Genomic DNA, 11,742 nt, shown 5'->3' with positions numbered 1-11,742 from the left:
TCTTTGGTGTGATCTCTGATGTAACAACAGCACGGCTGCTTGGCGTGCTTGGTCATGGTTTTCCCCATAGTCCAAAAGAGCATGGAACACACTCTCTCTCTCTCTCTCTCTCTCTCTCTCTCTCTCTCTCTCATGCTCTACTTATTCCACAAAATATGTATTAGGGCCGATCTTTCTTCATTTCTACATTTGGGAAAACACACAACGTTTGGCTATACCTTCTGCAGAGTCAGTTTTCTTCTGGCTGTGCGCATGCCCACGCAGGAGCAACATGGATTAAATTTTTATTTCCTCCTTTGAAATTTATGCTCCTAGAGCATGAGGAGATTCAGCAGGAAAGGGCTTAAGGCTAGTGGGATGCTGAGTGAGCAAACAGACTAACAGAGAAGGGTCATCTGTTATCTGAAACTCAGTGCTGGTTACCGGACATTTGTAATTTATGCTCGGCCTGCGCCCACAGACACGGGAGGTGGCTAGCGCCGTGCCAGGCAGGCGGGCTGGGAGGGGAGAGGTGGGGGCGCTGCATGGCTGTGGGAGACAGGCACATTTGCCTGCAGCAATTTATTTGCACCAATTTATTATTGGCTTACAGAGCCCCATGGTGTCTGCCTGAGTCGCTTGCCCTGGCACCTAGCTTCTAGAAATTGGTTGCAGTGGCCTCTATCCTGGAGAGGCCACCTGGGATGGCTCGCTGGGTATGTGTAGAACAAGTCTTTGCCTTAGCCCAGAGCCCTTGCATTTGTATTGCTGTGTGTGCCTTGTATTCTATCCTTCCTTTAGGGCATCATTTTATCTTTCTAGTTATAAAGTTGTGAATGTTGCTCCTACAACAAAACTGTTCCCATAAAACCAAACTGTTATATATACTAGCTAGTGGGATAACCCTCATGTCCATTAGGGAAGGAAAGGACAGGCAGGAACATTAGTATTTATTAGAATGTTCCATTATTCTTTCCCTTGGCAATATTATTGCCATGCATTCTAAAATTAGGGATCAATAATTCTACCAGCACCTGTTGCAGAAGATCATCTTCTTGAATGCATGCCTGAGCTCTGGGCTCCGGAAGGCATATATAAAGGGGTCGATGACTGCATTGCACATGATCAACATGCCATTCACCTGGAAGAGAGACATGTAGCAAGCGCAGTAAGGGTTATTTGGGCAGAATGTCATTAAGAGGACATGAAGGACAAAGGGGGCCCAACAGAAGATGAAGACCCCAAGCAAGATGGTCAGTGTGATGGCCCCTTTCATGTTGGCTCTGGGGAGGGTCGAGATCTTCCTGGCATGGGATCGGGCCAGCAGGAACATGTGCACGTAGAGGCACAGGATGAAGACCAGCATCAGGGGGAACAGCGATGTGAAGGTGATCACTGTGGGGACGTGATGGGAGAAGATCACCATGGCGATGCCACTCCCTGTGCAGAAGGTCCAGATGACGGTCAGGACAATGACGGTACGGCGCATGGTCACGATGCTGTGGTACTGCAGAGCGTGGAAGATGGTGATGTAGCGGTCAGCAGCGATCACAGACAGGCTGAAAATGGAGCCAAGCAGAGAAAGGACGAACAGGGAGTCGATGATGTCATCGGCTGTGGTTTCAAAATTGCCACGAGGCTTCAGATAACCCATGTTTCTGAATATAATCAGGATATTTTCCAAGATCTTATACAGACTGCCCAACATGTCAGAAATGGCCAAACTACAAATGAAAAAGTACATGGGTGCCTGGAGGTTCTTATTCTTGAACACAGCCAGAAGGACAATCAGGTTCTCCAAAACTCCAACAACGGATATTGTGAAAAATATCTCTTCTGGCAAAACTACGGGAGGGCAGTCTGAGTTATTGCTTGCTGTATAGTTGGTGTTTTCATATGGATTGGTAATGTGCTTCATTTCCCTAGCTTGTGCTTAAGACAGGATGTTACTTGGACTTGACTTCATGGAAAACGTGATTGATCGTTGGTCTTCTCGTTTGTTGCACTTGCTGGAGATAGGCGGTGAAATCGCTCAGTCACCTGAGAGGAAATGTAGAAACATCAGTTGCAAAATGGGCAACAAAATAAAAACCAGCCACAGAAGCTGTAAGAAACCTCTAAACCTTCCATAAAATACACAAGTGTAATAATCTAAATAAAACAATTTAATAAGCCCTCGTCTTATCTGCTTTGTGAGAGACATCCTCAGTGGAATTTTGAGTCCAGAGATAAGGGTAAAGGTTACCCTTTACCCTCTCCCCTTCGCCCCATCCTTCTCATGAATGCACTGGAGTATGTGGTGTCCTTGAATAAGAAAAGAAACAAAAGACATGTGTAGAAATAGGAAAGCAAAACAAACAACTACATATCTTTGACTTGGAGGCAGTGGCTGGGTTCAGTGGATTGGTGACATGTTTGGGTCTTTTCTTTTTCTTTTTCTTTCAAAATATTAAGGGAGTACAAATGTTTTAGGTTACATGGATCACTTTTGTAATGCTTGAGTCCTGGTGTGCCCATCACCCAAAGAGTGTTCATAGTACCCATTAGGTAGGTTTTTGTCCCTCCCCTCCTTCCCCCTCCCCTGGGTGATTTCCCTGATTTTACTTTCTCTATACACATGTGTGCTCACTGGTTACTTCCATTTAACAGTGAGTACATGTGGCATTTGCTTTTCCATTCTTTTTTTTTTTTTTTTTTTTTTTTTTTTGAGACAGAGTCTCACTTTGTTGTCCAGGCTAGAGTGAGTGCCGTGGCGTCAGCCTAGCTCACAGCAACCTCAAACTCCTGGGCTTGAGTGATCCTTCTGCCTCAGCCTCCCGAGTAGCTGGGACTACAGGCATGTGCCACCATGCCCGGCTAATTTTTTTTTATATATATATCAGTTGGCCAATTAATTTCTTTCTATTTATAGTAGAGACGGGGTCTCGCTCTTGCTCAGGCTGGTTTTGAACTCCTGACCTTGAGCAATCCGCCCGCCTCGGCCTCCCAAGAGCTAGGATTACAGGCGTGAGCCACAGCGCCCGGCCTGCTTTTCCATTCTTGAGACACTCAGGAGAACGGTCTCCAGTCCCGTCCAGGTTGTTGCAAAGGTGTCGATTTCTCCCCTTTCCACTGCTGGTCTTCTCGGCCACTGCCCGGCCGTGGCGTCGGGGCAACGGGGCAGGTGCTGCTGTGTCGTTCCCGGAGGCGACTGTGCCATATCTGGGCCTGCATCTGCTTCAAAGGCGAACCCCCAGGAGTGGGGTTTCTGGAGACTTCTAACATTCTTCAGAGCGCCTCTAGGTCGGAGTCGGGCTTCGGCAGTGGAAGCATCCCGCTGGCCCTCAGGCAGACAGGCCAGTTAGTCTGAGGTGGAGCAACGCTGAGAGCTCCGGGGTTCAATTTTAGGGGTTCAATTTCCAGATGGCGGCATCAACGGCTGCACACAGGCAGTTTTATGAGACAGATCAGATTTGCCTTTGCCATTGTGGTGACCACAAATTCTTTGTACCCTTCCCCTCCAGAGTGGAGCTTGTCGCCCTCCATGGGGCATGAAGAAGCCAGCATCACGCTGTGAGGAGGATGACGTGCCGTGCCGCCGTGGAGTGCCAGTCTGGGAGCGCGGCTTTGACCCACGCCCATCGGGGCTCAGCACTGCCTTCCTCCAAGTGTTTTCCTGGGGAGGAGCTAAGTCCCCTGTGGAGGATGGGGTCGGGGCAAGAGTTAGGGGACGTTCATGAGTTGGCTGCGTGGATGACACCGCTGTGTCAGGTGTCAGGTGAGGGTGACAGGGGATGCGTCGTGTATTGGAAGGGCAGGTGCTGGTAGGGCTCTGCCCAGGAGGGACAGTTTATTCCTGTTTGCCTGAGACCTGTGCAGATTTCTAAAACTGAAAGTCCTGTATCCCAGACCTGGGTAAAAATGAGGTGATTCGTCACCCTCGCCCAATAAGCTCAGGCCCTGGGAAGTCTGTGTGCTGGCAGTGACCACTCACGCATCCACACCTGCCGGGGAAGCCCCTCAGGGAGGGGACAGGCCTGTCACGGTCAGTTTTAATGGGTCAGCTTGCTTGACTGAGCTGCAGGGTGACCCACATTCAGCTAAGCATTCCGAGTGTGTCTGGGGACGTTGGGAGGAGATTCGCATTGAACTGGTAGACAGAGTACCGCCGTCCGCCTCCCTAATGCCGGGGCCTCACCCAGCCAGCTGGGGCCTGAAGAACAAGAAGGCCGAGCCTCCCTCAGGGAGGAGGGCACGTGCCTCCTCCTCCTGCCTGAGCCTTCAGACTAGAATTGAAACGTGGGCTCTTCTTGGGTCTCGAGCCTGCAGCTTTCAGCCAGGAACTCCACGGCCCGCTCTCCTGAGTCCCCAGCTTGCTGGCTGCAGAGGTTGGGACTGCTCGACCCCCAAAGCTGAGCCAGTTCCTCATACTAAATCTCTTCACTTACCATCTGGACAGATACTTCCATCTTGTGAGTCCATTAAATGTGATCAGAACTGGTATGTATTTCAACCTCAAATGCATTTGGTGGTAAAATTGACAAAGGAAACAAGAGAAATGTTGAAAGAGATTCTGACACTTCTTAGAAAGAGGGAGTTTTGAAACTCAGCTTCGGTTCTTGGGTGGTGCCGATCTGCAGCTGCCAATCTTATAAATCCATGGGAGAGTCCTAAATTTGCACAGAAATGTAGTGTATCCATAGTGGTCCCCTTCAGCAGGCCACCAATCGACCACTGACACTGCGAATTCAGGGATTGCTGCCGAGCTGGTGGGGGGGACCAGCGATGGGTATGGCCCCATTCTTGGTGGAAGGGACAGTGACGCTAATCGGTGACTTTGTGAAAGCTTGCCACGCATCGGGTGCGTGGCAAACACTCCACGTGGACTCACTCATTGAGCCCCCACAGCTCCCTGATGCAGGCACCATTATTATCCTCGTCTGACAGCTGAGGAAATCATCCCGGAGAGGATGCTGTGCATGAAACACACACACACACACACTCACGCACGCACGCACGCACGCACGCACGCACCATTTATCCCTGGCTGAAAGAGAGGCAGCTGTGCCCACAGGGCCTTCAGGGGGCGCTGTCCCTGGTCCTGTCAGCCCTCGGCACTGGGGCTCCCTTCAGTGACCCGGGGTCTGGGAACAGAGGGGCAGCTTGGGGTCTTTCAGCCCACCCCTGCCTCCCACACTACAGTGCTCGCCTCAAATCACGCCAGCCGCAGTGGGGGGGTTCTGGGTGGCCCCGGGTCTCCAGTCTCTCTCTTACAAAGTGATCCCTGTCTGCCACCCCATCATGGCGTCTTCTTTGGGCAAAAGCATATTCTCCAGAAAACACTTTCTTTTTCCATCTCTCTTACTTCTTTACACCTGAGACAAACTTGACACAGGCTCACTTAATCCCGTCATTTGTGATTTACACAAAGTGGTCAGATTGGCTCAGAAGGGAACATGAGCAGGTGTAGTTGCCTTGGGTGAGAGTGTGAAGCAGGAAAGCCCCAGAGCCAGGGCCACTGTTAGGGAAGGGCCCGCCACAGTGTAGGGACCCAGGACCCAGGACGCAGGAATGCGACGGGAGCCACGGCCGGGCCCGGGTGTCAGGGGGCAGCCCTGGCAGCATCCGACTCTCCCCGAGCTTCGTTTTTACTGAATGGAGAAACGCCATTAAACCCTGTGCACTTACAAATGAATGCTAGGTTCTTTACTGCACAGTCCCTTTCTGTCCCCATCCCTGAAATAGCTCCAGCTGTCTCCTCTTTTGGAAAAGCATAAAACAGTTTGTAACTGGTTTAGTTAGCTGAAGAAATGCCATTAAATAAATATTAAACATCTGTTTTTTTCTTCCAGATGAAGAATCTTAAACTTCCTATCTGTGCGATGCCTGCAGGCTTACAGCAGCGCAACGGTGGCGATGTCCACAAGGCCATCGCGACGCTGCTATCCGCGTCTTGTTTCTGGCCCCTGCTCTGGAGTGCCGAGGAACTGGCGGTCACAGACTTCATGCTTTGTGCCCTCTGAGGCTGGGGAGAGGTCTCCGTCCCAGAGGGAGGAGAGCACTGCCCTAAAGCCGGGGCTGTGGGCACATGGGAAGAAGGGAGGGCGGAGCTTTATGACGTTTTGGGGGCTTTAACCCAAGTAATCAACTAAAGAATAGGCATGTTTGAGCACCTCAGGATTCAGTATTAGGTTATTTATCACTGGGAGTCAAAAAGATATACGGAACACAGTGCTGCCCACCAAGCTGTAGCCGAGGAGGCGCGGCGTGCACATCCGCGGGAGCGGACAGGCGTGTCTGCTGCTCGCTGGCTGAAGGCACGTGCTGCCCGGCGGGCGACACGGAAAAGGACGGGCTCACCTGCGAGCACTTTAAGGCATTCGTTCTCTGCTGGGCAGGGCCCAAAATGTGTGCTCAGCAATTTTAATTAATATTCTAACAGTTAAAAGAGCAAACTCCCCAGTACATCAGCACATACTTGAAATTCTGTGCTTTAAGTGCAATTTGACTTTACCATGGCGTCTCTGACAACTGTCGCCATGTTAAAGGTCAGAGCAGAGGCAAAATGCAAGGCATTCTCCTTTAATGCCCAAATTAAGTCTAAAGGTGGGCATACTCCGATTTCCTGCTCCTCCACCCATTTCATGTATAAGAAAAGTGAGACTCAGAGAAGTTAAGTAACTTGCTCACGGTCACCCAGCCCCTGAGTTGGCCCTGCTCCAAGGCCTCAGTCTCTGCGTCATTCCAACAGGAGGCCTAGTGTCTGGAAGGGGCAGGTGTCAGTCAGGAGGCCGGGTCTGTGTGGGCCTAGAGCTAGGAGAAAGCCAGGTGTGGGGAGGCTCAGGGCTCTGAGGCGACCTGGGGATTAAGTACAATAACATAAGGTAGCGTTATAATAAGAGTTGTGGGTTTCACTAATCAACACTCTTTTAAAAGAAATAGGAGACATCCAAGGACAGATGCATTTCTAGTTCGTTCACTGTTCCTGGACTGCCCCAACGGCCCTTGCTGGTGCCAAGCCCCCGCCCCAGCTGACGGCTGTTCTTTGGTCTCACTGGGCAGACGCATTCACAACTCAAGGCTGGCTGCGCGCTGGCCGTGCCCATTAACCATGGGCAATGCTCATCTGAGTCAGCGCACGCCCTGTAGACCCTACAGAACAGACTGTGGGAGGCCTTCAAGGCAGCCTTATTCGGGGGCAGCCTTATTCCCCTCCTGGTGCAGGTACAGGCAGGCGCACCTGTCAGTGTCAGCAGCAGCCCACAAGCGATAGTAAAGGTCCCTTGCAGGTTTGCAGATTCGACAACGCTTTACAGAGCACTGCTGCTTACAGCACACTTTTGTAATTGATATTCACAATGAGACTGCAAATTAGGCAGAAATGACAATGTCATCACATTTTAGGATGAGCAAAGGAAGGTCCAAAGAAGGGGAGCCATTTGCCCATTTTCACAGCTGGGGAGGTGGAGCTCAGGTCCGAGGGGGTCTTCCGTGCCCTTTGCGCCTCACCCTGACCCTCGCCTGCCACCACCTCCAGTCTCCCCTCCTCTGAGCTCTGCTGGGCCCGCCCTGGCCTGCGACGCCCTCCCCCCCCAGTGTCTCACGGGGCCTTTCCCTGCCGCAGCCGCAGATGCTCGGACGCTCCTGCCTGCAGGCTTTCCCTGGCGCATGTCTGAGGCTTTCCCTGGCGCATGTCTGAGGCTGTCGCAGTCTGAGGTGAGCACTTGCTTTGAAACCGACTTCTGCTCCTCACAGCCACGGGTGCCCTCCCTCGTCCTCCTCCTGCCTTCCTCGTGTCCCCCCTCCCACCCCGCAGGCCGGGGTCCCGTCTGCACCAGGCACCAGTGTCTGCCCATCTGCTCCCGCACCCTTGCTCCGAGCCTGAGCACGTCCTTCGCCACCTCTCCGTGCAAAGCCCTGTGTTCCTGCCTCTGCAGACTTTACTAAACTGCCCCACACCCCGGAGGAGCACGAGGCTCTGTTCCCGCAGCACTGTGTTCTTACGTCTGCGATGGCACCGCTCACAGACGGGAAGACGGTGGCTCTGAGCTCCGGGGATGAGGCCGTCCTGACCGGGTGTGAGCCTGGTTGTCGGCTGTGTGTGCACAGTGAGTGACAGGAGTGCTGCACTGGCGAGAAAGGTCACTTTACAAGTACCTCAGACACTAAGTGTTCAGGGAAACTTGCATGAGGTTATGGCTTTTCCCCTACGGCTTAAGGCTGCTCTGAGGCAGGGAGGGCCGCTGGCTGCTGGAGCAAAGCTCCTCCCAGTCGGAGAGACGCGGGCGCTGAGATGGTAACTCTGCTCCGGGCGAGCCCCTTCCCCCAGTCCATGCCCTTCCTGCCTGCCCAGCCTACCCCGGTCCCCGGCGGGATTACGGCTCCCGCTCCTGCCCCCAGCTCTGTGTGGGTCTTTGTCCCACCCAGGAGCCAGTGTGAAGGGCTGTCGCAGAGGGGTGTGTCCGAGCCCTGGACTCCTGGATGCTCCACTCTGGCAACAAGGCCTGCACTGGGGCTGGTAAACGGCTTTGATCGATGTGAGCAGGTGTGAGGAGCAGGTGACCACCCCGCCACCCTGCACTCCTGCTGGGCCTGCGGCGCTCCTCCCTCCACTCTGCTCACAGCCTTGCCCTGGCAGCCCTCCCCCCGCCCCCATTGCATTTCCATCCCTTTTGGACTGTGTGTGTATGTATGTGTATGTGTATGTTGGTATCTATGTGTGTATGTGTATGTGCGTGTAGTATGTATGTGTTATGAATATATGTATGTGTGTATGTATGAGTATGTGTGTATTAGTATGTATGCATGTATGTGCGTATGAGTATGTGTTGTGTTAGTATTTCTGTACATGTGAGTACGTATGAGTATGTGTGTATGTGTGTGTGGGAGAGGAGAATGGGGACAGTTCTCCCAAGGCAGCTTAGGAAAATAAAACATGAGGAAGACCTGTCCTCATCAAAAGCCTGGGGCCTCCTTTTTTGGTGTCACAGGACTCCTGACAGAGCGGAAGCAGAGGTGCGATCCAGGAGATAACCACTTTGCAGGAGAGTGTGACAATGAATACGTGTTTAATTCTTGTTTGTCCTGCACCCACGTTGCTGCCTGAGAAGTCAGAGGGTGCTGAGCTACCGAGGGGACCGCAGCAGTCCTGCTCGTGCGCTGGTGCTGGATGGCTCACACATTGACGTCCGAGGGTGGGGAGCCCGCCAGGTGCCGGCATTCCCGTCCCCGAGGCAGCAAAATCACCCAGCTCTTACAAACAAAAGTTAGCAGGCGAAAGGGAGCTCTCCAGAAGGGGTAAAAGGAGCGTCAGTTTTTTCACCTTTAATTCCATCTGGAAAAGACTAGCTGTAGTCTTTGAATAGAGCTTGATAATAATTTAAAGATTAATAGAGGGACTAATAAATTTATTCATAGAGACTGGTTTAGCTAGACATAAAAGCAATACATTTCACTGTTATAGTTTAGTTAGAAAAATAATATCCTCCCTCAGGAAGGACGGAAGACCATAATTAAAAAGATGAGCCATTGGGAGGAATTCTGAATGTTACCTTTCCCGGCTTTGTTCCCACCTGCTCTAGTCATGACCCCAAAGCACTCAAGAAGCTGAGAAATAAGTAGAAAATGTACTTACCTTCAGCTCTGAAGCAGGAACTTTCTGGCCAAAATGACTGAGAACAAAAGCACTTTGAGAGAAAAGCTGAGGGACCTTGGGCTGAAGGGCGGGAACATACGCATCACTGGGGAGACAGGTTGTTATCATAACCTTGAATAAATGTCACATGAAATGAGCTGCACATTTCTGGTAATGTGAAGTCAGAGAAATGGAAAGACACAGTCAGATTAAGACATAATTTTCACGGGTTCAGCTAGCCAAGGTTGCTTCCAGTGTTTACGACAGTGTTTATAGCGGACAATGGAATTGTAATCTTGCTCTTTTCAAATGTCATTTTAGAGTTGCATTTAATTTTAGAACTAAAGAATTAAATAAACTGAGTTTTTGAGGAAATGGTTTTGAAAGAATTTGTTTTAAAATTTCCAGCAAACTTCCCAAGACATCTTGCAAACATTTGACTCATTGATCTCATTAAGAAGAAAGGGGTGCACTGTCTGGGGGATGGGCACCCTTGTAGTTCTGGCTTGGGTGGTGTAAAAGGAATATATGTAACCAAAGTGTTTGTACCCCATAATATTCTGAAATTTAAAAATAAAAAAATGAAAGGGTTTTGGGAGGATACATTGGCTAATAAATACTGCTTGGTTATTAATATGCTCTTTTGGGTATCCCATGCACCTTCTACTATAGTTGTCCTCTGCTGTTTGAGTTTGTTTTGCTATTTTAATAACCTCATTTTCTGAAGCATGCATACATACATCAAAAAAAAGAGAGAGTAAAACCTTTCCTTAAAAACGAACAGAAGAAGAAAGGAATAGCCCCATTATCCATGTTTCACAAGACTAAACAATGAGACCAAGGGAACTTTGTGTTCAAGTGCACATAATGGACCACGGGCCCAGACAAGAAAACACCCTGTGTTCTGCCAATTCTTCTCTGTCCAAAAACTTCATGAAAACCACCAGAGGTAGGTCCATCACTCCAAGCATGATTCTCCAGTTCTGGGGTGCAATGATGTTTGTTTCTGTTTGCTAAGGCATGCAGGGAAGGGCTACTGTTGGTATCAGGCTCGCCAACATGAAAGTCTCAATGTAGAATTGGGCCAAGTTTTGGATGGATCTAGGTCTTGGGTCTGAGGCCAACGCAGTAGCTGAAATTGCTGAAAATGTCAGCTTTAGCCCCAAGCTAAAAAGTGTTCCTGTGTGGGTGGCCTGGAAAGGACTGAGGAGCGAGGTCTGGATTTAATCTTCCAAGCAGGTAAATGCAGTTTCCACTGTGGCTCTCCCCGGCCTCCTCTGAGGCAAAGCCTGTTCCTGGAGCTCTCGGACCCAGGGTCATCCCGGCCGGGCTTGTTTCTGAGTAGTTGTGTGCCCCAGCGACATGCCCTGCGACTCGGACAAGGGCGTTCCACAGGCCTCTTCTCCCTCACCAGGGCTGCATGGCTGGGGCAGCACAGAAGAGCATGGCCTCTAGGACGCCTCGGATTCCCTGGAAAGGCAGAGACAAGGCATCCTTGGCCCCGTGCTGGCAGCACCCCAGGACCTTTGCCAGAGATCCGCGGATCAGATTAGCTTGCGGGGAACACTGGTGGGTGACCGGCGTGGGACCGCAGGAGGACGGCAGGTGGTGGGAACGCTTGGAGGTGGCTGGCTCTCCGGGGAAGGCAGGCCTGGGCGGGTTGTCCGCGAGGGACCTGGCAGCTCCGTTTGGGAGGTTGCTAAGGGTCTGGCTGAGCCCCGCAAAGATGGTGGCCTTCGCTGTTCTAGTTCTTCCTATTCTATTGGCTCATTTCCCTCCAATGTTGCAAGAGGGCAAAAATCTCTTGGAAGAAGCAGAGTAGAAATGACATAGGATTTGGAGCCAGAAGACTTGGGTTAGAGTTCTAACCTGCCAGGTTTCAGGGGCTCCATTCCTCCTGTAAGCTGGGTTGTTGTGAGGATTAGTTAGACCAGGTTTGTGAAAGTGCTCAGCAAACTGTAGAATCACGTACCAACACCTATGGTTCTTATTATAACCTGTTCTGAAATACTCTTTAAGTCATGGTCACTTTTAAAAAGACACCTTCACTGTAGGGAAATCCATTCAGCTCGGGAACATTTAAAAGCAAATGTGTAAGTCGAGATGCTGACAGATGAGCCTGGTGACGGTGACGGGTGGTGTGACTGCGA

The 11,742-nt window shown here is 51.0% G+C and overlaps 1 protein-coding gene across 1 annotated transcript; it reads right to left on the bottom strand.

Moving 5' to 3' along the window:
- Positions 1 to 758: 758 nt before the first annotated feature.
- MC2R (melanocortin 2 receptor) lies at positions 759 to 10,366 on the bottom strand. The gene is made up of 2 exons (XM_075993770.1): positions 9,725 to 10,366; positions 759 to 2,019 (listed from the first exon to the last, which is right to left on the bottom strand). The coding sequence occupies exon 2, from the start codon at positions 1,895 to 1,897 to the stop codon at positions 1,004 to 1,006; it is 894 nt and encodes a 297-aa protein (XP_075849885.1). The 5' UTR covers positions 1,898 to 2,019; positions 9,725 to 10,366; the 3' UTR covers positions 759 to 1,003.
- Between the last annotated feature and the right edge of the window lie 1,376 nt (positions 10,367 to 11,742).

Source organism: Microcebus murinus, chromosome 17 (assembly GCF_040939455.1).
Source record: "Microcebus murinus isolate Inina chromosome 17, M.murinus_Inina_mat1.0, whole genome shotgun sequence".
In the NCBI taxonomy this organism is placed as follows: Eukaryota; Metazoa; Chordata; class Mammalia; order Primates; family Cheirogaleidae; genus Microcebus; species Microcebus murinus.
The sequence above is the reverse complement of the archived record's forward strand: the minus strand, read 5'-3'. Positions and strand labels throughout refer to the sequence as shown.